This window comes from Trichomycterus rosablanca, chromosome 22, assembly GCF_030014385.1.
Source record: "Trichomycterus rosablanca isolate fTriRos1 chromosome 22, fTriRos1.hap1, whole genome shotgun sequence".
In the NCBI taxonomy this organism is placed as follows: domain Eukaryota; kingdom Metazoa; phylum Chordata; class Actinopteri; order Siluriformes; family Trichomycteridae; genus Trichomycterus; species Trichomycterus rosablanca.
In genome coordinates this window covers 12157125-12183485 of record NC_086009.1, presented here as the reverse complement: position 1 = coordinate 12183485, position 26361 = coordinate 12157125, and the positions used below count along the sequence as shown (strand labels likewise).

At 40.5% G+C, this 26361-nt stretch overlaps 2 protein-coding genes across 3 annotated transcripts in view; one reads left to right on the top strand and one right to left on the bottom strand.

The window, feature by feature from the left end:
- pvalb6 (parvalbumin 6) overlaps nt 1-10724 on the top strand; it is a 41037-nt gene extending 30313 nt beyond the window's left edge. For both annotated transcript variants that reach the window (XM_063018416.1, XM_063018415.1), the window contains exons 2-5: nt 4692-4759; nt 6680-6812; nt 8448-8557; nt 10232-10724. In XM_063018416.1, coding sequence (XP_062874486.1) covers nt 4699-4759; nt 6680-6812; nt 8448-8557; nt 10232-10257 — 330 coding nt within the window. In that variant the 5' untranslated portion in view covers nt 4692-4698 and the 3' untranslated portion in view covers nt 10258-10724. The remainder of the gene's footprint in view (nt 1-4691; nt 4760-6679; nt 6813-8447; nt 8558-10231) is intronic.
- A 10441-nt stretch (nt 10725-21165) lies between these two features.
- baiap2l2a (BAR/IMD domain containing adaptor protein 2 like 2a) overlaps nt 21166-26361 on the bottom strand; it is a 33188-nt gene continuing 27992 nt past the window's right edge. Inside the window, exons 13-14 of the mRNA XM_062984769.1 lie at nt 22539-22579; nt 21166-21310 (exon numbers count right to left, since the gene is read on the bottom strand). Coding sequence (XP_062840839.1) covers nt 21235-21310; nt 22539-22579 — 117 coding nt within the window. The 3' untranslated portion in view covers nt 21166-21234. The remainder of the gene's footprint in view (nt 21311-22538; nt 22580-26361) is intronic.

Here is a 26361-nt window from a genome sequence, read left to right as displayed (position 1 = left end):
GGTTGATGCCTCTGATGTAGGTGTTGGGGCAATCCTATCCCAACGCGCAGGTCTCAAGAAAGTTTTGCACCCCTGCGCTTATTTCTCTCGTCGCCTCACCCCAGCCGAGAGGAATTATGATGTTGGGAATAAGGAATTGTTAGCTATTAAGCTCGCGTTAGAGGAATGGAGGCACTGGCTGGAGGGTTCCAAACACCCTTTTTTGGTCTGGACCGATCATAAGAACCTAGCCTATATCCAGCAGGCCAAACGGCTTAACCCCCGCCAGGCCAGATGGGCTCTGTTCTTCGGCCGCTTTAATTTTATCCTTTCATATCGCCCGGGGTCGAAGAACACTAAACCAGACGCCCTTTCCAGACAGTGGGAACCTCCACACTCTTCCCCTTCAAGTGAGCCTATCATTCCAGGATCCCGTATCCTCGCCCCTCTCCGATGGGGGCTGGAAGAGGCAATACGAGAGGCTCAGCGGCAGGAGCCGGATCCTGGTAATGCCCCCCCAGGGAAACTCTATGTCCCAGCGTCGGTCCGGGGACGAGTACTGCAGTGGGGGCACTCCTCCCCTTTTGCAGGCCACCCAGGTGCCCACCGAACACAAGAGTTTTTGCGTAGGCGATTTTGGTGGTCCTCCATGGAAAGGGACGTGCGGGAATATGTGGGGGCATGTGAAACTTGCTCCCGCAATAAGGAGCCTAGAACACGTCCAGCTGGCCTCTTGCATCCCCTCCCTATCCCATCACGTCCCTGGTCTCACCTGTCACTTGACTTTGTAACCGGGTTGCCCCCTTCACAGGGCAACACGGTAGTCTTGGTCATAGTGGACAGGTTTTCTAAAGCATGCAAGTTTATCGCCCTGCCCAAACTCCCTTCGGCCAGGGGTACCGCCGAGATTGTTCTGAAAGAGGTGGTTCGGGTACATGGCTTACCTAGTGATCTGGTGTCGGACCGGGGACCCCAGTTTACTAGCCAATTCTGGAAGGCCTTTTGCCGGCTCTTAGGGGCCTCCGTTAGCCTTTCTTCAGGCTTCCATCCTCAGTCCAATGGACAGACGGAGAGGGTCAATCAAGACCTAACACGTACCCTCCGATGCCTAATCTCCACCAACCCTACAGCGTGGGCAAACCAATTATTCTGGGCGGAATACGCCCACAACACTCTGTGGCACTCCTCCATTGGCATGTCGCCATTCGAGTGCCAGTTTGGGTTTAGTCCACCCATGTTTCCGGAGCAGGAGGCAGATGTTGGTGTCCCATCGGCACAACGCTTTGTGCAGCGTTGCAAAAGAGTCTGGCGAAAGGCCCAAAACATTCTTCGGGCCACCACTGCTTCCAGAACAGCCGTAGCCAACCGCAGAAGACGCGTGGGTCCTTCTTTTCGCCCGGGGCAGAGAGTCTGGTTGTCCTCCAAAGACCTTCCTCTCTCCCTGGAGTCAAAGAAGCTAGGCCCTAAATATGTGGGGCCCTTCAAGGTAGTTCGTAGGGTCAACCCAGTGGCCTACACCCTCCAATTACCCCGGACAATGAAGATTAACCCCACTTTTCATGTTTCACGTCTAAAGCCGGTGCTATGCAGCCCCTGGAATGCCCCCCCCACCTCCAATCCCCCCCCACCACGAATGGTTGAGGGTGCCCCAGCTTACACAGTAAAGCGTATCCTCAACATGCGTCTAGTCAGACATAGCACCCAGTACTTGGTTGACTGGGAGGGATATGGCCCTGAAGAACGGTCCTGGGTTCCAGCCCGCCACATTCTGGACCCAGAACTTATTCGGGAGTTTCGCCGCAACCAAGCGGCAGGACTTGGAACGTCAGGAGCCGTCCCTAGAAGAGGGGGCTCTGTAACGGGTCGATTACCTGCGGCCATTTCCACACGTAGTCGGAAGCGCAGGTCGACTCGTTGTAGTCCAAAAGGAACTGCAAATCCCAGGAGCTGCGGCAGCGCCAATCTGCGCTAATTGGCAGCACCTGATCGCGCTCTATTTAAGAGATCCTTAGCCACGCGATCAGTGCTGAGACATACTCAGTCGGTAAGGTAGTTGGCCGGTGTGCGTTCCTCCTTACTTCCTAACTCTATTCTTAAGCCAGCGGTTTTGTTAACGCTCTAAAATACGAACGCGTTTAGCGTTCACTTCCGCATTTAGGAAGTCATTTTCTGCGCAAGCGATTCCGCTGCTGAATCGACTCTTGGTTCGGAGTCGTTTCGCACGAATCGATTCGGAGTCGATTCCCTAATCGACTCCCTCGCGCTTTTTACTTTTGTTTTCTGATTAGAATAGAAGAGAAGCACTGGGACCACGACTGTGTGTTGGTATCCTGGTGGATTGAGTAGCTGGGGTACTGACCATGGTTATGGTTCCACCTAGCGCTCTCTGATTTCTCTTATTCTGTCTTCGTGGCCTACCACGGTGAGAGGTTGGTGGAGTTTACCTCTCATCCGCTTAATAAGTTCACTTTTGTTATTGCATAAGCACGTTCCTTCCCTGCAAATGGGTCCAGCCCCCTACTGGTGAGCTTCCCACCATCTGGCACACCAGTGCAACCCCTGACAGAATGTCTCAGCCTGACAAAGACAAAGCAAAACCACATGTACATGAACATTATGTAACAAATAAAATGAATTTGACCAGATAAAACATGAAAGATCTCGGGTTCATACTGTAATGAAATAATTTTTTACTTTGCATTTTTATACTGTCCCAACATTTTATGATTTTGGGGTTGTAATAGACAGTGGGGAAAACAGACACAGGTACAGCTGAACAGGGGGCTCTGTGTGGGACAATCAGGTTTCGGAAACCAAGTCAACCTATTGGTCACTGTGAAGAGTGAAGAGAAAAAAAACAACAGTGTTTGAAAAACTCAAACAAAACAGCACTTGGGTGTGGCAATGCTGGCATTCTATCACTATGTTGTTGTACACAGTCCACCAGCCTGCCATAACAGAACAGCTTTGTATTTTTTATAAACACAGCTTAAGAAGGTTACTATTTATTATCTTTAATTATCTTATCCAAGTGTGGGGCATAGACTCAGCAGCAAGCTGAATTCCTATCAGGCAAAGCTGCAGTGCATCAGGTTCCACTACAACAGATTGCAATAATAAGAGAAATGACCCCTAGAAAGTAGGTGACTAATGTCAACATGTGCCTTCATCTGCTAGTTGGAGCAGATGCAGGAGTTTGAATTGTCACAGAGATATGATGGTTCTGAACCATTTAGAAATGTATAGTAAAGTAATATTACCCCCGTGGTCTGTTTAACAAGCTGAGAGCCAAAATAAAAATTAGAAGTTTAACTGTCTTTTGGAACGTTTGGTCAGGACGCTGTTACAGTTTGTAATTACAGTACAGGATACTATTATAAAGGTTTGTCAAATGTATTTCTACTGTTTGAAAGTCCAATGACAATGTGTACATAGTGTACATAGTGACCTAAGGCTTGTGTTCCCAACAAAATGTCACATGAAGTTTAAATCTTGGTAATAATGTTACAAACAACGACAGCTTTTGACAGTTCAGTTCTACATTTGTGGGGCTTACAATTTTGTATCTGAATTGTTGTTGCTGCTTGTTTATTTCACGCAATAACTGTTCTTGGAGTTTACTGGGAACCTTTAGTTAGACAGAAATGTAATAAGTGGACTTGTTAGAAAAATGTAATCTGTGATTTGTTCCACTGTCTGTTAGGAATACACTGATCAGCCACAACATTAAAACCACCTCCTTGTTTCTGCACTCACTGTCCATTTTTATCAGCTCCATCATATAGAAGCACTTTGTAGCTCTACAATTACTGACTGTAGTCCATCTGTTTCTCTGCATACTTTTTTTAGCCTGCTTTTACTTTGTTCTTCAATGGTCAGGACCCCCACAGAGCAGGTATTATTTAGGTGGTGGATGATTCTCAGCTCTGCAGTGACACCAACATGGTGGTGGTGTGTTAGTGTGAGTTGTGCTGGTATGAGTGGATCAGACACAGCAACACTGTTGGAGTTTTTAAATACCGTGTCCACTCACTGTCCACTCTATTATACACTCCTATCTAGTTGATTCACCTTGTAGATGTAAAGTCAGAGACGATCGCTCATCTGTTGCTGCTGTTTGAGTTGGTCATCTTCGAGACCTTCATCAGTGGTCACGGGACACTGCCCACAGGGTGCTGTTGGCTGGATATATTTTTGGTTGGTGGACTATTCTTAGTCCAGCAGTGACAGTGAGGTGTTTAAAAACTCCATCAGCGCTGCTGTGTCTTATCCACTCATGCCAGCACAACACACACTAACACACCACCATCATGTCAGCGTCACTGCAGTGCTGAGAATGATCCACCACCCAAATAATACCTACTCTATATTGGTCCTGGGAGAGTCCTGACCATTGAAGAACAGCATGAAAGGGGGCTAACAAAGCATGTGGAGAAACAGATGGACTACAGTCAGTAATTGTAGAACTAAGAAGTGCTTCTATATGTTAGTGGAGCTGATAAAATGGACAATGTGTGTAGAAACAAGGAGGTGGTTTTAATGTTATGGCTGAACGGTGTAAATGTGGGTAACAGAATCCACCAATAAAATGATATCCATATATTTTTACTATATAGTGTAGTTCACCCTAATTTAATTCAATTATTAACCAAACCACAATACTGACCTCTCTTCCACTCTCTCTCTCTCTCTCTTCCTCTCTCTCTGACTAGCTACAAAATGGCGATGAGCAGTATTCTGAATGCTGATGACATTAAGAAAGCTCTGGACGCATTCAAAGGTAATTATCTGATTATAAAAAGCATTATTGTTTCCAAGTTAGCCACTTGGGTCACACTGTGTCAATACAGATATTCTTCATTTTCGTCAATATGGATTGGGCATACAATGTTTTAATAGGGAATTACACTAATAGCTTGGTTTTGTTATCACCTTGAGTTGAAAGACATAAAGAAAACATTTATGTTACTGAATATTTGTGAGGATCTACTAGACGCAAGGTAAATTATAAGCAGTTTCAGCCTTTCAGTTTAGTCTTGACTTTTTAGCCTTACTGTTTAGTTTTTATTCATTCACTCACTTACTTTTTTAAGCCACTTATCCTAATCAGGGTGGCGGGGGTGCTGGAGCCTATCCCAGCTCTCAATGGGTGCAAGGCACACAGAAACATCCTGGACAGGATCCATTGCAGGACAGACACAAAAACACAAACACCCACACACCCAAATCTAAGGGCAATTTTTAGTATCTCCAATTTACCTGCTTGCATGTCTTTGGACTGTGGAAGGAAACCAGCATTCCCAAACCCACATGGACTCGGGACATAATGCAAGCTCAGCACTGAAAGGACCCGGACCGCTCCACCTGAGAATCGAACCCAGGGCCTTCTTGCTGTAAGGTGACAGTGCTACCCACCAAGCCACTGTGCCAGCCCTAGTTTTTATTCATTAGGAGAAAGAAGTGGCTCGGTGGGTAGCACTGTCACCTCACAGCAAGAAGGTCCTGGGTTCCATCCCCAGGTGGGGCGGTCCGGGTCCTTTCTGTTTGCATGTTCTCTCTGTGTCTGTGTGGGTTTCCTCCGGGAGCTCCGGTTTCCTCCCACAGTCAAAAAACATGCAGTCAGGTTAATTGGAGACACTGAATTGCGTAAGTGTGTATATGTGTGTCTGCCCTGTGATGGACTGGTGCCCCGTCCAGGGTGTTACTGTGTGCCTTGCGGCCATTGAAAAGCTGAGATAGGCTCCAGCACTAGCATCTAGGATTTCGAACAGCCTACTTCTCTGGAGCGCGCATAGGATGACGTCTATGTAGAGGGTTTTCGAACACATCCAATGTGTTTATACAACAGAAGCTGAAAAGGTTTTTTTTTTAGAAGGTTTTAAATTTTCTATTTTTATACACATTTTTGGGCGTCACGGTTTCTCAGTGGGTAGCACTGTCGCCTCACAGCAAGAAGGTCCTGGGTTCCATCCCCAGGTGGAGTGGTCCAGGTCCTTTCTGTGTGAAGTTTGCATGTTCTCCCCATGTCTGCGTGGGTTTCCTCCGGGAGCTCTGGTTTCCTCCCACAGTCCAAAGACATACAAGTGAGGTGAATTGGAGATACAAAACTTGTGAACTGATAAATCTTGTGTAAGGAGTGACTACCCTTTCTGTCATGGGTGTGACCAAGGTGTGTAAAACATGACCTTAAAATCCTAATAAATAAATAAATATACACATTTTTTAAATTTAAAACTAAATAAGTGATATAGGCACTGATACCTTGACTTTAATTATAGTGTATTACTTTATAGAAATCCTGATTACTATTAAAATGGTTATACTTGTGATTAAAATTTTATAGTTAAAGATTGGATTATTTAATGTATTTTTATTATAAACAAAGATTAATTTGCCTGACCACAATGCATGTGCACTATGCCATTTCAGGTTAGCTTAAGCCCACTCTTTTTACATTAAGTCTTAAATTTACCCTGTCTTAACATTTTGGGACATGATTTAGGCAGGATAAATAAATTGTTGAAATATAATCAGAAGATATCATAGTCAAAATATTTTCAAAAACAAGTGAGTTTTTCCTTTTTTGGACTACAGAATATCTGTGTTAAACTACATCCCTAAACCTGGTAAGATTTCATGCAAATTTTCCAAGATGTATAAAATAATTCCACCTGATCTTATAATATTACTATTATTGCAGCTGCTGACTCATTTGACCATAAGAAGTTCTTCGAGATGGTGGGGCTGAAAGCAAAATCAGCTGCTGACATTAAGAAGGCCTTCCATGTACTGGATGCAGACAACAGTGGCTTTATAGAGGAGGAGGAACTAAAGTGAGATATACATAAACATAATTCATAATTATTTTAAGATTCTGTTTATGCATTTTCTCTTTTTCTCCTAGTCTTAAACAATTACCCAGTTCTATTTTTATCTCCACTGCTGCGGCCCCCTACTGTGGCCGAGGAGCGCTGTACCTAACACACACCCTCTGACACCTGTACAGTTGCCAACCACTACTTTTTACCTGCCAGAGATAGGTTCACACAGAGAGAAGTATCGCATTTGGAGATGCACTGCTCTCCAATATTCACCATCTCTGTTTAGGCGCCCGACCGGATGATGGCACAGCTGAGATTCAAGCTCGAATCTTCGCGGTGATGGGCGCTAGCACATTAGACAGCTGTACAGCTCAAGAGCCCTAATTCTTACTTTGGTTGTTAAGTCTTTAAAATGACTTAATATACAAGCTTCAATCTCAGTGACTGTTGACTGTAAACCTGAACAGTCTGTAAACTGTCAACATGTAGGAAATTTGTAGATCAGCTGGTTTTACTACAGCAAAAGGAAAAATGAGACATTTTTATATCAATATGGTAGATACTGTTTACAAAACAGATGAACATGAAATAACATGCACATATGGATACAAATCATCTTACAAATCATCTTAAAGACACACCCTTAAAGTTATCTTATTATGTCTTTAAGCTAAATTCAGTCTATCATAAATAGACACACCGGTTCCGAGTTTACCAGGGTTCAACTCTGGGTGCAGGTCTGGAATAACCTGGACAAAGTGCCAATTCATTGCAGGACTTTGGACTTCAGGCCGCCCACCCCCACGTCCCACTTAAACATGGCCATTTATGTTTGTGTAGATGCCCATACGGCTTATTCAAACCCAGATCTCAGCTGTGGTGGGCTAGCATAATAGACTGTTGCACCACCCAAGAGTTGGTTGGGAAAATATAGAGGAGAAACCTGTATTTACTTTTGTATTTGTTATTTAAAATACTTTCTGTGCATAAATGTACACACAATGTATTTTATCTCATACTTATTACGATCAACTAATAGTGTTTTGTGCAGATTGCACCTGATTTAATAAACAAATATCAGTGCCATCAGTTTGAAAAATATAATGCAATAATTGTTAATTACGCTTAAAAAAGCTTTGTAATGTTCTCAAGGACACAATTATTGAACTCAGATAAGGTCACCCTTTTTAACTTAATAAACTAGAAGGACATTACAATTGTACAGTGGTGTACTGCTGCTGTGCGCCTTCATCACCAAGTGTCACAGATGGTTGCCTCAAAAGCCAGTGTTTATTGATCAACAATACTGAAGACATGGTACTAAAAGATTTTTTTAGAACATTTAAAAAAGCATAATTCTTCCTAACAAGATTTAACAAATGGGGCAGAAAGTCTTGCGGTATGATAAGATTACTCTGGAACTTTCTAGGTTAAATTTAAAGTGTTGTGATGTAAATCTAACAAGCTAAATTAAACATGTAGCACCATCCCACTCTTTTTCTTTATAAGCCTACTGGCTATAAATGTGCAGCAAATGTTGCTCACTTTTTTATTTGTTCTTTTTGACATTTTTTTGTCCTTTTTTTTAGTAGAAGTAGTAGAAATACTTTTTCAAGGCATTGTCTATGTGTTTGTGTGTCTGTTTAGGTTTGTTCTGAAAGGCTTCTCTACTAATGGAAGAGACCTGACTGATAAAGAAATTAGAGCTTTCTTACAGGCAGCTGATAAGGATGGAGATGGAAAGATTGGAGTGGAGGGTGAGACGTTCAATACGACAATTGTTTTGAGCCTAGAGATACTGCAGACAATACACAATGGTGCAATTAAACATGGTCATCCTTACATATAAGCTATTATTACAGACTTTATACAAGTAACTACAGTATTATTAATATCTTAGTTATGAAACAGCTTGACTCCATCTTTCATTGATCCTGGTTCCCAGTCACTTGCAACAGTTTCTCTTGCAACAGTGGCAACTTTCCCAAACTACAACCCCATATCAGAAAAAGTTGGAACAGTGTGGAAAATGCAAAAAGAATTTTATTTAATTTGTATTTGCAGATCAGATAGATAGACAGACAGACATACATATAGATGGATATACTTTGTTCAGATGCACCCTCCAAACACCCTACATTTCGCAACATGTAGCAGCAGCAGCTCGAGTAATTTGTAACTCACAACCGCAAACTGGAAAAAGACCTGTGTTATTGATATACAGTATAAACACAATGTTGCTGTGTTAAAGCAGCACAAATTACCACAGTGACCCATGTTTAAAGTGGCACAAACACAGCCCAATAAAAATCATTTGATTAAAATTTTTATTCTCAATTAAAATTTAAACTTTTGTTTAACTTTTGTTTGTTTAACTTTTGTTACATAGACAAAAAAAGTCTGATACCAGAACTATCTTGAAGTTGAAATGTGTTAACTAGAGATGCATGAGTACCGATACTGGTATCAGGTATTTGCCCGATACCGCGCTCATTAACTTATACTCATACTCGCATACGAGGCTCCGATACTAAACATCCGATACCGTGTGCCTAGTGCACGTTGCTGCGTTATGCCTGGTTCACACTACACGATTTTTGCCCTGATTTTCGCTCGGCGGCTGGTTGGCGCTAGATTTGCCGGCTCGGGAGCAACTCGGCGTTCGCTCAGCGATCAAAACTCTGCTCTCGATCGCTAAGTGTGAACTATCCAACAACTCGATCCGACCGGCTCGCCGAGCGCTCGAGTTTTCTAGCACGTCAGATATCTGATCTCAGATGTGCGACTGGGAATGAGTGACATGTCGAACAGCCAATGAGAACGCAGGATACGGTGTGAGGGCAAACGCTGGAGAGGAGTGTAAACAGGTGGGACAGGGGGAAAATATAGTTTATATCAGAATACACCGGCACACACACGTTTTACAGTATTTCTGACCTGATCGTTCTCTACAAAACATAACAACAAAACACCAACATTGCAAAAATATTTATTAACCTCCAACTCACTACAGAACAATCCATGCTATTCGTGTTGCCAAATCCACTCAGATTCATTTATTTTTCCTCCTTGATTTCATCACGTCAGCGCACAAACACTTTGATCACTCGCTACTTGTTGATGTGCATTTTTGGACGTGGTATCATTAAACTTCTCGTCACTTCTCACGTGTGTTTTTGTTTAAAAAAAATACGGTATTGTAAATAGGTATTGGTATCGGTATCGGCAAGTACAAAAACACATGTACTTGTACTCATACTCGGTTGGGAAAAATGGTATCGATGCATCCCTAGTGTTAACGTATCATTTAAAGTTGTATATGTCACTAGTTTGACCCAGAAAACATTAAAATATGCAAAACATTATTTAAATATAACATTCAAAATAATTCATTTTATCTCTCTCTCTTTTTCTCTCTCTCTCTCTCTCAGAATTTACTGCACTGGTCCATGAGTAAGCAAAACAGTCCAGTCAGCGCCCTTATGACCTTCTGACTCTGGATATTAGCACACATGCCCCCTACATGCCCAGTACACACACACACACACACACACACACACATCTGCTTGCTGCACCACTCAAACCTCATACCTGAGCTCTTCTATTAACACAAGTTAGTATTCTGTACTTGGAGGACCAGAAGACACACACACACGCACACACACACACACATCCCCATCCACCTTCGGTGAACAGATTGTGGGGTTTTTTTTGTAAGCCTGAACTATAAGTATACTTTTCTGTAAAGCTGGACATTTTTAAACAGACTATCATGTTTTTTCTTCTCTTCATCTTTCTATCAATTGTTCTGTCTTTGGCACTGCTCTCCTCTCATCCTCTCTCCCTCTCTCATCTCTCCTCTCTGAAAAAAGAGGTCAAACTGTGAAATAAAAAGGTGAAAATGCTTTAAGAGCACTGACTCAATGAATCTTTTAATCTATTGCTTTTTACTATTTCTCACAAACTGTGTGAATATTACACAAGGGTACTTCAAAAAGTTTCCACACTTTTTTAAACTCTATTTATTAAGAATTTTTACATCTCTTTTGTACATTTTTCCCAAATAAAAAATTATTTTGGTTGAGCGCGTAGCCACTGATGCGCCGCTGCTTTCACATCATCATCACATGAAAATCTTCTTCCCCTTAAAGCTTTTTTGAGCGTCCGAAAAGGTGGAAATCAGATGGAACTAAATCTCTTAGTCTATGAGCTCTCTTAGTCTTTCAGAGATGACCAGTTACTACTCCTCCCGCCCTCACCATTTCTTACATAAGTGCAAAAAAGATTTTCATTTTTTTCTGGATTATGTAAATAAATACTGTTTTGGAATCTGATGCTCGCAGCACAATTAAAAAGTTAGCATGTTTAACACTGTGTTTCATAACCTTGCCTATTATTGTACTTTTTTTAATAATTTAAGAACTGATTGTGCTAACTGTTACAGTTTTGCAAAGGAAATCCTTGTCCATTACTACTTAATACAAAAAAACCTTCTGCTTATCAATCCATGAGGTCTGATTCTCCTCTTCATGATGAGTTATAGACTGGCCAGTCAAGCAGATAATATAACCATAAACTTCCTGGAAAAAAAACATTGCCTTAATGGTACTTTCACATATATGCATATCAACCATGTTATGGACACTGAAGAACTCCAATTGCTTGCTTATTATTTTCTCTAATTATAACTAATTCATATTTAGTTTAGATAAATTTTTTGTATGTTTGGTTTGTGTAAATCCTATTTATTTAAATTATTCTCCAGGTCACCCAAAGAGAATGCGTCTCTGTTAAGTCTGGTTCCTCTCAAGGTTTCCTTGCCACTGTCACACTTGGCTTGCTTAGCAAAGGTTTTTGGTCTGTTCGTCCTGGATTCTGTAAAGTTGCTTTGAGACAATGTCTATTGTAAGCAGTGCTGTACTAATACTTTTGACCTGACTTGATGCACCCCCTACGCTGTTAAATGGCACCTTTCACTAATAACAATCTGGATGGTCCTTTTTGTCTTTGACATGGAGAATTTGATGTCTTCTAACCATAGAACTGCTCTGGTCCATTTGAGAATAGTTTGGGCCCCAAAAACTTGGTTGTGTTTCTGCTTAAGCTAGATAAGATAAAATAAAACAAGATTTTATAATCCCACAGGGGACAATTTGCAATGGTTCAGCAGCTTCAAAAGTATGGATATATAAAAATGTTATTTTTATATCTCTATATTGTAGCGTTGGCGTCGAGGATGGGATAGGAAATTGCTCTTTTTGTGAACATGTGGACAAACACCCATTCACACACATAGACATTCATACCACATTCACACAGCCACACAGCTGATGATGCATTTCTCGCGTAGCTAGCCCATTTCCAGCGCTGAGCAACACGGTCACGGTAGATCTTGATACCACAGCCGCAAGTCCTTCTGGGTAAAGCTCCGCCCCCTTCTCGTCCACAGCAGCGGGTCGCAACAATATAATGTTATTGAGTTTTAACATATAACACATTTTGACAAATATTGCACAGCAATTAACTAGAATGATCAAAGTATTGCACATTGTGTTGGAGAAGGTTCATTTTAAAGGAGAGCAGAAATTGGACCAGATTGTTTATTATGATTGTAATTGTCTAGGGTGCTGCTTGGGGCACTGCTGATTGTAAAGTCTGACAGCAGCAGAAAGATCTCCCCTTCGAGCACTGCAGATAGAGAAGCCTCATAATGAATGTGTGGCTTTTTCTTTGTGTAATAGTTTAGGTTGCATATCTTGTTGCAACAATAGACTGTGTTGTGTGCTAATGGTTTTCTGAAGTACTCCCAAGCCCATGTTTTTTCTAAAGTACTACCAAGCCCATTTATCACAGTAGCATGACGATTTCACATGCAATGCCGGCTGAAGACTCAACGGCACATTTAACACTGATTTTTAGCCTTGCCCCACACAAACTGAGATTTCTCTGGATTCCCTGAATAGTATTACAACCCCAAATCAGCAAAAAGTTGAGACATTATAGAAAATACAAATAAAATAAAAATGCAGTGTTTCTTACATTTACTTTTATTTGATTGCAAACAGGATGAACCTGAGATATTTCATGTTTTGTCTGCTCAACTTCATTTCATTTGTTAATATACAGTGTATCACAAAAGTGAGTACACCCCTCACATTTCTGCAAATATTTTATTATATCTTTTCATGGGACAACACTATAGACATGAAACTTGGATATAACTTAGAGTAGTCAGTGTACAACTTGTATAGCAGTGTAGATTTACTGTCTTCTGAAAATAACTCAACACACAGCCATTAATGTCTAAATGGCTGGCAACATAAGTGAGTACACCCCACAGTGAACATGTCCAAATTGTGCCCAAAGTGTCAATATTTTGTGTGACCACCATTATTATCCAGCACTGCCTTAACCCTCCTGGGCATGGAATTCACCAGAGCTGCACAGGTTGCTACTGGAATCCTCTTCCACTCCTCCATGATGACATCACGGAGCTGGTGGATGTTAGACACCTTGAACTCCTCCACCATCCACTTGAGGATGCGCCACAGGTGCTCGATTGGGTTTAGTCCATCACCTTTACCTTCAGCTTCCTCAGCAAGGCAGTTGTCATCTTGGAGGTTGTGTTTGGGGTCGTTATCCTGTTGGAAAACTGCCATGAGGCCCAGTTTTCGAAGGGAGGGGATCATGCTCTGTTTCAGAATGTCACAGTACATGTTGGAATTAATCTTTCCCTCAATGAACTGCAGCTCCCCAGTGCCAGCAACACTCATGCAGCCCAAGACCATGATGCTACCACCACCATGCTTGACTGTAGGCAAGATACAGTTGTCTTGGTACTTCTCACCAGGGCGCCGCCACACATGCTGGACACCATCTGAGCCAAACAAGTTTATCTTGGTCTCGTCAGACCACAGGGCATTCCAGTAATCCATGTTCTTGGACTGCTTGTCTTCAGCAAACTGTTTGCGGGCTTTCTTGTGCGTCAGCTTCCTTCTGGGATGACGACCATGCAGACCGAGTTGATGCAGTGTGCGGCGTATGGTCTGAGCACTGACAGGCTGACCTCCCACGTCTTCAACCTCTGCAGCAATGCTGGCAGCACTCATGTGTCTATTTTTTAAAGCCAACCTCTGGATATGACGCCGAACACGTGGACTCAACTTCTTTGGTCGACCCTGGCGAAACCTGTTCCGAGTGGAACCTGTCCTGGAAAACCGCTGTATGACCTTGGCCACCATGCTGTAGCTCAGTTTCAGGGTGTTAGCAATCTTCTTATAGCCTAGGCCATCTTTGTGGAGAGCAACAATTCTATTTCTCACATCCTCAGAGAGTTCTTTGCCATGAGGTGCCATGTTGAATATCCAGTGGCCAGTATGAGAGAATTGTACCCAAAACACCAAATTTAACAGCCCTGCTCCCCATTTACACCTGGGACCTTGACACATGACACCAGGGAGGGACAACGACACATTTGGGCACAATTTGGACATGTTCACTGTGGGGTGTACTCACTTATGTTGCCAGCTATTTAGACATTAATGGCTGTGTGTTGAGTTATTTTCAGAAGACAGTAAATCTACTCTGCTATACAAGCTGTACACTGACTACTCTAAGTTATATCCAAGTTTCATGTCTATAGTGTTGTCCCATGAAAAGATATAATGAAATATTTGCAGAAATGTGAGCGGTGTACTCACTTTTGTGATACACTGTACCTCCATTCCAGCATTTCAGGCCTGCAACACATTCCAAAAAAAGTTGGGACAGGGGCAATTTAGGGCTAGTAATGAGGTAAAAAAATAATATAGGGAATACAGGCTGGATACGTGACACCTTAACAATGAAAGGGACCTTGGGGTCTGGCAGTTTTTAGTTGGTAAGAGGGGCTACAGTAGTACTGAAGTTTCAGATGAACCAGCAAACCCCAGGAATTATTGGACAAGCTGCTTTTATTCAAACCAGGATAGTCTATGTGTGGATACAAAGACCCATCCTTCCTGCCCACAAAAAAAGAATCCTGCCTTTACTGGTGAGGTTGAAGGATGAATAAATCAGAGGACTAAAGCATTTTACATGTATTCTTTCATGGCTTTGTGCTCAGGAGCAGGCAGAAAAAGCAACCTTATCTGGGTTACTGTAGAGCCCGGGAGAAAATTTATTACACAAAATAAGTGGTGGTGTGGAGGGATTTGGGCATCTTGTTTAATAAAGACTGCCCAGAGGCTATTAACAAGTCAATTTTCTTGAGCAGTACTGCTGCCTCGGGAAGTGTGCTTGGATCTCATTTCAGACACAGGTCCATGCACAAGGTATCTCAGAGGGAAGTTGAGTGGGTACATGAGTCAAATCTGAGGAAAAAATTATGGAATCACTCTGTAATTTGCAGTTTAAAAACAAAACATCTGCAGCAGATTAGATTTGCTAATTATTCTTCAGTTTAAAAAGAGTGCTCACACCTCGGAGAGCTGTTGCACAAAGCAGATTGTCATGAATCATGGTTCCAACACAAGATATGTCAGTTGAAACAAATGAGAGGATTATAAAACTCCTTCAAGAAGATAAATCATTGTGGAATGTCGCAAAAGATGTTGGTTGTTCCCAGTAAGCTGTGTTTAAAATCTGGACCAAGTACAAACAAAATGGGAAGGTTGTAAAAGGGAAGCATACTGGTAGACCAAGTAAGACATCAAAGCATCAAGATAGAAAACAAAGCAATATGTCTTGAAAACAGAAAATGCACAACAAAACAAATGAGAAACAAGTGGCCGGAAAGTGGAGTCAATGTCTGTGACTGAACTGTAAGAAATCACCTAAAAGAAATGGGATTTACATACAGAAAAGCCAAACAAAAGCCACCATTAACACCTAAAAAGAAAAGAACAAGGTTAAAGTAGGCTAAAGAAAAGCAATCGTGGACTGTGGGTGACTGGATAAAAGTGATCTTCAGTGATGAATCGCGAATCTGCATTGGGCAAGGTGATGATGCTGGAACTTTTGTTTGGTGTCTGTCCAATGAAATTTATGAAGATAACTGCCTAAAGAAAACATGTTAATTTCCACAGTTGTTGATGATATGGGCCTGCATGTCGGGTAAAGGCACAGGGGAGATGGTCTTCAATAAATGCCAAAGTCCACATTGAAATTTTGGACGCTTTTCTTATTCCATCAGTTGAAAGGATGTTTGGTGATGATGACTTCATTTTTCAAGATGATAATGCATCTTGCCATAGGGCAAAGGACGTGAAAACTTTCCTTCAAGAAAACATATAATGTCAATGGCATGGCCTGCAAATAGTCCGGATCTCAATCCATTTGAAAATCTCTGGTGGAAATTGAAGAAAATGGTCAATGACAAGGTTCCAACCTGCAAAGCTGATCTGGCAACAGCAAGAGACAGTTGAAGGCAGATTGATGAAGAATACTGTTTGTCATTAGTTAACTCCATGCCTCAGAGTTTAAACCATTATAAAAGCCAGAGGTGGTGCAACAAAGTAATAATGGTGCAGTGTTTTCTAATGATTCCATAATTTTTTCCTCAGATTTGAGTGATTCCATATTTTTTTCCTCTACTTGATCTAAAAAAAAGCAATTGTGACTGACCACAACTATTATATTTGTTTCTTTTTTTATTGTTTCTTAATGCCAGAGGGTTGACAGTTTGAGAAATGATAGTTTTGTGGCATGTCTGTGATTTATTTTTTTTCTACAAAATTAAACAATTGAAAGAACATCTTCCAAGAGTGGTGATTCCATAATTTTTGCCAGGGGTTGTATAAAGACATGGTAGACAGACTGCATAGCATTGTGTGGTTGTGCTGAGTATCATTCACAGCAAGTAAAGAATATTTTCTCACTCTAAAGGAACAGGTTGACATCCAAGTCAGACGTGCTGCTGTCCTCCGTGCTCTTCCAGCCTATCTGCATGAGGATGACTCCAGCTTTCTGAAGACATGGAATGTAAGTAAGCATGCTGTTTTGCTAACTGTGGAGTAAAATTTATCTTTTTTGTTTTAGTTGCAATGTTTCAGTTATTATTATTGAAGGTTATTATTGAAACTGTTTAGGGAGGTGTTCATTTAACTGTATGTTTTGTGCTTTGCTAAGAAATTAATTCAAGGTACATTCATGGTTATAATTAGGCATAAACATTACATTTTCACTGTTACAGAAAATGTATTAACTGATGAATGCATTAAATATTTATTATAAACTTGAAAATATGGGGTTTATTGCAAGGTGCCAGAATTTGAGTTGATATGTGTTTTGATATGTAACTTGATATGTTTGATATGTAACAGCATTTGGTAATTTGAAGTAAAACATAAGTTCTCTGTTTTTGTATTCAGGTGACACAGTCTGATGAACCAGACATCGATGACATACCAGTTGGACTCCTCAATCAGTGCCAGTTCAACAGATGCTACATTCTTCTGCCCTGAGCGGATTGCGGTTGTGCTAGAGGCTAACAAAATTATCGAATTCCACACATTGGCGGATGCATTTGTCATGCTTTTTGCACTTATATATGCTCTGCATCCAAGTTACCCAAAAGAGTTGGCCAACACGTTTGACTTCACTCAGAAAGTCTTAATGGGTCTGGAGGATGGGAAGTTGAGGCCCAGAGTGTTGAGTCTTAAAAATGACCTTTTCAGGGTGGATTAAATCTTAGTGTATGAAAATGTACAAAGTTACTCATTGTTAATTTGCACTTTTGGCACTTTGAATGTGTCATTGTTGAAGTGGAGTGATGGTCATTTGTGCTATATAGACACTTTGTCGTTACACATTATTTACTGTGATAAAAAAAAAACTTAAGTTGTAAAAGTGACATTGGCAGTGAAGGAAATCTTAATATATGAAAAGTTTAAAAAGTAAACACAATTTGCATGTGCACTTGTCATAAAGCAAGGAATAGAGTAAAAAATCTTACATGTGCTTTAAAAAATGTATATGTTAAACTGTAAATGTTAAATGTATATGTTAAATTGGTGTTTTTGCACTGTATAGATGCAGTACACAGTATGACCAACACTTTGCACTACTTGTTTTTGCAGTTTTTTTTTTTTTATCTACGTGGTCATTGTTAATCGGAAAGGCCATCATGTCTGCTGTGGTCGTTCATTGTGCATATGGCAATATAATTTGTTTGTTTAGCATCAATGTTGCATTTGTAAGGGAGAAGCAAACCAGTTCTTAGTGTTTAAAGTGCTAATAGTCATAATACTGTGACAGGATTTTATTTATATTGTCCACTTCTAGAATTGATAATTCTGTTTTCTCAGGCCAGTTTCTCAAGGCTGTTGTTTCTGAAGAATGTACTTCCAAACAGTTTTTTACAGTTGATGTTTGGTTAATGTTTTTATGGTAACTTAATAAAAGTTAAGTTACATTTAAACTGTCAACATTGTTTTTTTTTACTGAAATTAAATACTTTTAGTAAGAGTAATAAAAATGTTTAGATTATTTATACTTTATTTTATTGAGTACTGTAAACCCAAAATGCATAGTTAAAGCTACTTAATTAATGATGTTTCTTTAACTTACAAAATTCAGTTAGGGTCACTAAAAATTGCATAGTTAAAGCTACCTAATTTTTGATGTTTCTTTAACTTACAAAATGGAGTTAGGGTCACTTAAAATTGCATAGTTAAAGCTACTTAATTAATGTTTTTTCAACTTACAAAACTGAGTTAGGGTCACTTAAAATTGAGTAGTTAAAGCTACTTAATAAAGAATGTTTATTTAACGTACAAAGTTGAGTTCATGCCAATTAATTTTTTTTTTATGTAATCAGTTTCAAAAAAATTTGAGTTAAATGAACTTATTGGGTTTTACAGTGTGTGTTTGTCTGGTCTTGTCTGTTAACTTGTCTTCTGTGTTTTGTTCTTATTAAACTTTGTTAATATCAACATCTCTGCATGTGTGTCTGCCTTCTCTGTCTTGTCCTAGCCCAATTCGTTACATAAGGTGGATACCTCTGGCGTAAGGGTCGGGGCTGTTCCCTCCCAACGTGTAAACCCTAACTACATATTGCATCACTGTGCATACTTCTCTCTGTATTTGTCACTTCGTGAAAGGAAATATGTTGGAATTAAAGAACTGCTAGCAGTGAAGCTCGCCCTCAAGAACTGGAAGCATTGGCTGGAGGGGGCTAAACATCAGTCTGAATGAACCATATAAACTTGGTGTTTATCCAGGCTACCAAGCCAATGGAGGGGGATTGTCTGTGATTAACAGTGATCGATGGTTACTCAGGACACATCACTATTAAAGAACAAATCTGCAGTATAGATATTGAACTGTCATTACCATAAGGCTGTATTACTTACAGAGGGAATTTTCACATTGCAACAGCTGCCTACACTTTTCTCTGCTGGCAACAATACTACATTTTACATTTAGCAGATGCTTTTATCCAAAGCGACTTACAGTACTGTGACAGTATGTTGTCTTAAGCAATTGAGGGTTAAGGGCCTTGCTCAAGAGCCCAGCAGTGGCAACCTGGCAGGGGTGGGACTTGAACCAGCATTTTTTTTATTACTAGTCCAGTATCTTAACCACTAGGCTACAACTGCCCAATAATTTTGCATATTATTTACTGATAAAAACTTCAGATTTTATTAATGTTCTTGCAACCTTTCACAGCTTCTAAAAAAAAGCCATTCAGACCTGTTTAAAGCTTTTCAGTCTGTCTGACACACTTAAGGAAGGTCACATTATTATTGATTATTGACAAGGTCAAAGCCAGAGTTCTCTGGAAACACTTAGTCAACCAAAATTAGAACACTCAGATCTTCTCTTTTATTAGAAATGTGAATAAAAATGTGATCAATTGTTTCAAGCACTCCATAATTTTCTTAACATATACATGTATATTTAATAACACCCAGCAGTGAATAATAAAATAGAAAAACTCAGTATCTATTGTTAAAAATTGCTTTTCACTTTTCACTGGTCTTTATAAGTTCTTTAAAACGTATCATATTATAGACAAGGATGCAGAAAAAAAATAAGTATACAAGAATGTGCATTTGAGGTATACACCCAATTCTTAAAGAAATCGGGCCAGTACTATATATACTTATACACCGATCAGGCATTTGATCTGGGGAATTTGGAGGCCAAGTCAACACCTCAAACTCCATGTTGTGCTCCTTAAACCATTCCTGAACCATTTTTGATTTGTGGCAGGGCGCATCATCCAGCTGAAAGGGGCCACAGCCATCAGGGAATACCGTTTCCATAAAAGGGTGTACATGGTCTGCAACAATGCTTAGGTAGGTGATACATGTCAAAGTAACATACACATGGATGGCAGGACCCAAGGTTTCCCAGCAGAACATTGCCCAAAGCATCACACTGCCTCCACCAGCTTGCCTTCTTCCCATAGTGCATCCTGGTGCCATGTGTTCCCCAGGTAAGCGACACACACACACTGGGCCATCCACAAGATGTAAAAGCAAACGCAATTCATCAGACCAGGCCACCTTCTTCCATTGCTCCATGGTCCAGTTCCAATGCTCACGTGCCCATTGTTGGCGCTTTCGGCGGTGGACAGGGGTCAGCATAGGCACCCTGACTGGTCTGTGGCTATTCAGCCCCATATGCAACAAACTGTGATGCACTGAGTATTTTGACACCTTTCTATCAGAACCAGCGTTAACTTCTTTAGCAGTTTGAGCTACAGTAGCTCGTCTGTTGAATCGGACCACACGGGCCAGCCTTCGCTCCCCACGTGCATCAATGAGCCTTGGCCGCCCATGACCCTGTCGCCAGTTTAGCACTGTTCCTTCCTTGGAACACTTTTGATAGATACTAACCACTGCAGACCGGGAACACCCCACAAGAGCTGCAGTTTTGGAGATGCTATGACCCAGTCGTCTAGGCATCACAATTTGGCCCATGTCAAACTCGCTCAAATCCTTGCGCATGCCCATTTTTCCTGCTTCTAACACATCAACTTTGAGAATAAAATGTTCACTTGCTGCCTAATATATCCCACCCACTAACAGGTTCTGTGATGAAGAGATAATCAGTGTTATTCACTTAACCTGTCAGTGGTCATAATGTTATGCCTGGTCGGTGTATATATATATATATATATATATATATGTGTGTGTGTGTGTGTGTGTGTCATGTGTCAGTCAATAATTAAAGCAATTAAATCATTATTTACAGAAAAAATGCATTACTATAGAACAAGAACTCTTTTTGTATAGATGTTTCTTTTGTTCAATTTTTATTCTGTTTTGATGGATGATGTCTGTTAAATAATTGTAAACATTTGAGCAAAAGCCTTGCAGTCATTATCTTCTTAGATTAGCTTCAGCTAAAATAATGAGCAAGTCAATTAAACCCTTTCAGTATGTAGTCCATACCGCTGATTAATAATGTGCTACAGTGATATGGATTTTATCTCCTAGTTGATTAGTTAGAAAACACGTGGAGCTGATCTGTCATTTGTTGTGGTGGGTTTCAGCTTCACAGTCGCAAAAGGGTTCGTACCTCTGCAAAAACAACACAATGAATAAGCGTGTGATTACGTTATAACAATATATTGATTAGGTCTTTAGGACTATACTTTTTAAACGTTGTACACACTAGAGATGGATAAATTGCTAAGGTTTAGCAAACAGAGCGCATAAAACTGACTGCAAGTTCAATCATAGTTCTATATTAATGTTCTCATTCTAAAATGTAATATTCTAACACTGAAATATGCAAAGTATTCTTTAAGTAATATATTAACAGATAGCTATAATGTCAAGATAACCCAAATGAGAACCCCTTTGAAGTTCTGTAAAAAATAAATTAGCAAACAGGCTAACAAGCTAAGTTAAAGCTTAAAAAATTATTGTCGATCAAAAATCTGCAAATGTTATAATTATGTTATTATGTTATATTTATTATGTTATAAATAGAGGTTGTGGGCGGCACGGTGGCTAAGTGGGTAGCACTGTCGCCTCACAGCAAAAAGGTCCCCAGGTTTGATCCCCAGGTGGGGCGGTCCGGGTCCTTTCTGTGTGGAGTTAGCATGTTCTCCTCGTGTCCGCATGGGTTTCCTCCGGGTGCTCCAGTTTCCTCCCACAGTCCAAAGACATGCAAGTGAGGTGAACTGGAGATACTAAATTGTCCATGACTGTGTTCGATATAACCTTGTGAATTAATGAACCTTGTGTAATGAGTAACTACCGTTTCAGTCATGAATGTAACCAAAGTGTAAAACATGACGTTACAATCCTAATGACCAAACAAACAAATTGAGGTTGTAATTTTTCTTATACAATTGGACAAAGTGTTGTATTTAATACTAACAGTACTTAAACCAGATTTTTAGACTAACAGTTTCTGTATTAACAAAGCAAAAGTTTATAATAATAGGTAATGGCTTTTTGTGTGTTTGGCACACAATTCAGTGTCAGCATTTATTAGTTTAATTTAATGCTCCTGCTTCGAGATGTCAGTAAGAATTGACAGAAGCTGGTTTGATTTGTAACATTGTGTGTAAATAGAAACAGAAATTTTAAAATGATTTGGTATAATATTGCAAAATAAAGCACAGACTAAAGTAAAGTACCTACTAGCTTAGAGTACTTTATGCTGTATCTGATCTGTTTGGCATCTCTCAGAAAAGTCTATTAGCATGTAATTTACCACCATATCAGTATCAGATATCCATATTGTCCACCCCAGTACACACATGCATCTTTTTTATCTATTAGATTCATCACTTACCTTGGAAAAAGTTCTGGTCGAGGTCCATAATCTTTTTGACTCTGTAGGGGAAAAAATAACATGTTAAATAAAATTTAAAAAAAAGAATTTATTGGTGGTTTTTTATGGTTTTTATGTTTTGTGCACACAAAGGTAAATGTTACAAGAAAAAAACAACAGAAGAAAAACATACTTGATTTTTTTGTAATACTTAACAATTAATGCATTTTTAATAATATCTTTATCTATGGGTTTAACACCACTTTTAACTATGGGTTTAACACTGGCCAAAAAGCAAGAATACACAAGACTTAAATCCATAACATAGAACCAGACAGTGTCCCATTCACCCCACACTCATGGGTTATTTATAATAGTCAATTCACTATAATTCACTGAAGCCTATCCCAGCTTTTCAATGGGCGCAAGGCACACGGTAACACCCTGTGTCAGTGTCTCCAATTAACCTGACTGCATTTTATTGGACTGTGGGAGGAAACTGGAGCTCAGGGAGATTGTAGCGTATTGGTACTGGACTAGAAATCAGAAGGTTGTTCAAGCCCTATGTTAACATATACAGTATATATACACTGCCTGGCCAAAAAAAAGGTCACCACCTGGATTTAACTAAGCAAATAGGTAAGAGCCTCCCATTGAATAATTACTGCATGGGTGATTATGTTACAGCTGGCAACAAGTTATTTAACCCTAACTGATGCAGTGAGTAGCTTCTCATTTGTTAAACAACCATGTGGAAAGACACATCCTGTGGTCATGAAAAGATGTTAATCTGTTTCAGAAGGGTCCAATTATTGGGATGCATCAAGCAGAGAAAACATCTAAGGAGATTGCTGAAACTACTAAAATCGGGTTAAGAACTGTCCAACGCATTATTAAAAAGTGGAAGGACAGTGGGGAAACATCATCTTCGAGGAAGGAATGTGGTCGGCAAAAAATCTTGAATGATCGTGATCAGCGATCACTTAAACGTTTAGTGAAATCAAATGGTAGAAAAACTACAGTAGGACTCAGGGAGATGTTTAATAGTAAAAGTAAGAGCATTTCCACATGCACAATGCAAAGGGAACTCAAGGGATTGGGACTAAAAAGCTGTGTAGCCTTAAGAAAACCTACTTCTCAGTGAGGCTAACTGGCAAAAACGGCTTCAATTTGCTAGGGAGCATAAAGATTGGACTCTGGAGCAATGGAAGAAGGTCATGTGGTCTGATGAGTCCATTTACCCTGTTCCAGAGTGATGGGCGCATCAGGGTAAGAAGAGAGGCGGCTGAAGTGATGCACCCATCATGCCTAGTGCCCACCGTACAAGCCTGTGGGGGCAGTGCTATGATCTGGGGTTGCTGCAGTTGGTCAGGTCTAGGTTCAGCAACGTTATCTGCACAAAGAATGAGGTCAGCTGACTACCTGAATATACTGAACGGCCAGGTTATTCCATCAATGGATTTTTTCTTCCCTGATGACACGGGCATATTCCAAGATGACAATGCCAGGATTCATCGGACTCAAATTGTGAAAGAGTGGTTCAGCATGAGACATCATATTCACACATGGATTGGCCACCACAGACTCCAGACCTGAACCCCATTGAAAATCTTTGGGATGTGCTGGAGAAGACTTTGCGCAGTGGTCCAAATCTCCCATCATCAATACAAGATCTTGGGGAAAAATTAATGCAACTCTGGACAGAAATAAATGTTGTGACATTGCAGAAGCTTGTGGAAACGATGCCACAGCATGCCGTAATCAAAGCTAAAGGCGGTCCAACGAAATATTAGAGTGTGTGACCTTTTTTTGGCCAGGCAGTGTATATTTATATACATACAGTGTATCACAAAAGTGAGTACACCCCTCACATTTCTGCAAATATTTCATTATATCTTTTCATGGGACAACACTATAGAACTAAAACTTGGATATAACTTACAGTAGTCAGTGTACAACTTGTATAGCAGTGTAGATTTACTGTCTTCTGAAAATAACTCGACACACAGCCATTAATGTCTAAATGGCTGGCAACATAAGTGAGTACACCCCACAGTGAACATGTCCAAATTGTGCCCAAAGTGTCAATATTTTGTGTGACCACCATGATTATCCAGCACTGCCTTAACCCTCCTGGGCATGGAATTCACCAGAGCTGCACAGGTTGCTACTGGAATCCTCTTCCACGCCTCCATGATGACATCATGGAGCTGTTGGATGTTAGACACCTTGAACTCCTCCACCTTCCACTTGAGGATGCGCCACAGGTGCTCAATTGGGTTTAGTCCATCACCTTTACCTTCAGCTTCCTCAGCAAGGCAGTTGTCATCTTGGAGGTTGTGTTTGGGGTCGTTATCCTGTTGGAAAACTGCCATGAGGCCCAGTTTTCGAAGGGAGGGGATCATGCTCTGTTTCAGAATGTCACAGTACATGTTGGAATTCATGTTTCCCTCAATGAACTGCAGCTCCCCAGTGCCAGCAACACTCATGCAGCCCAAGACCATGATGCTACCACCACCATGCTTGACTGTAGGCAAGATACAGTTGTCTTGGTACTTCTCACCAGGGCGCCGCCACACATGCTGGACACCATCTGAGCCAAACAAGTTTATCTTGGTCTCGTCAGACCACAGGGCATTCCAGTAATCCATGTTCTTGGACTGCTTGTCTTCAGCAAACTGTTTGCGGGCTTTCTTGAGCGTCAGCTTCCTTCTGGGATGACGACCATGCAGACCGAGTTGATGCAGTGTGCGGCGTATGGTCTGAGCACTGACAGGCTGACCTCCCACGTCTTCAACCTCTGCAGCAATGCTGGCAGCACTCATGTGTCTATTTTTTAAAGCCAACCTCTGGATATGACGCCGAACACGTGGACTCAACTTCTTTGGTGGACCCTGGCGAAGCCTGTTCCGAGTGGAACCTGTCCTGGAAAACCGCTGTATGACCTTGGCCACCATGCTGTAGCTCAGTTTCAGGGTGTTAGCAATCTTCTTATAGCCCAGGCCATCTTTGTGGAGAGCAACAATTCTATTTCTCACATCCTCAGAGAGTTCTTTGCCATGAGGTGCCATGTTGAATATCCAGTGGCCAGTATGAGAGAATTGTACCCAAAACACCAAATTTAACAGCCCTGCTCCCAATTTACACCTGGGACCTTGACACATGACACCAGGGAGGGACAACGACACATTTGGGCACAATTTGGACATGTTCACTGTGGGGTGTACTCACTTATGTTGCCAGCTATTTAGACATTAATGGCTGTGTGTTGAGTTATTTTCAGAAAACAGTAAATCTACACTGCTATACAAGCTGTACACTGACTACTCTAAGTTATATCCAAGTTTCATGTCTGTAGTGTTGTCCCATGAAAAGATATAAGGAAATATTTGCAGAAATGTGAGGGGTGTACTCACTTTTGTGATACACTGTATATACTGTATATACTGTATATATATATATATATATATATATATATACATATATATATATATATATATATACATATATATATATATATATATATATACATATATATATACATATATATATATATATATATATATATATATATTTATATATATACGTATATACAGTGGGGGAAATAAGTATTTGATCCCCTGCTGATTTTGTAAGTTTACCCCCTTACAAAGACTTGAACAGTCTATAATTTTTATGGAAGGTTTATTTTAACAGAGAGAGACAGAATATCAACAAAAAATCCAGAAAAAAACATTAAATAAAAATTATAAATTAATTTGTATTTAATTAAGGGAAATAAGTATTTGATCCCCTACCAACCAGCAAGAATTCTGACCCCCACAGACCGGTTATGTGCCCATGA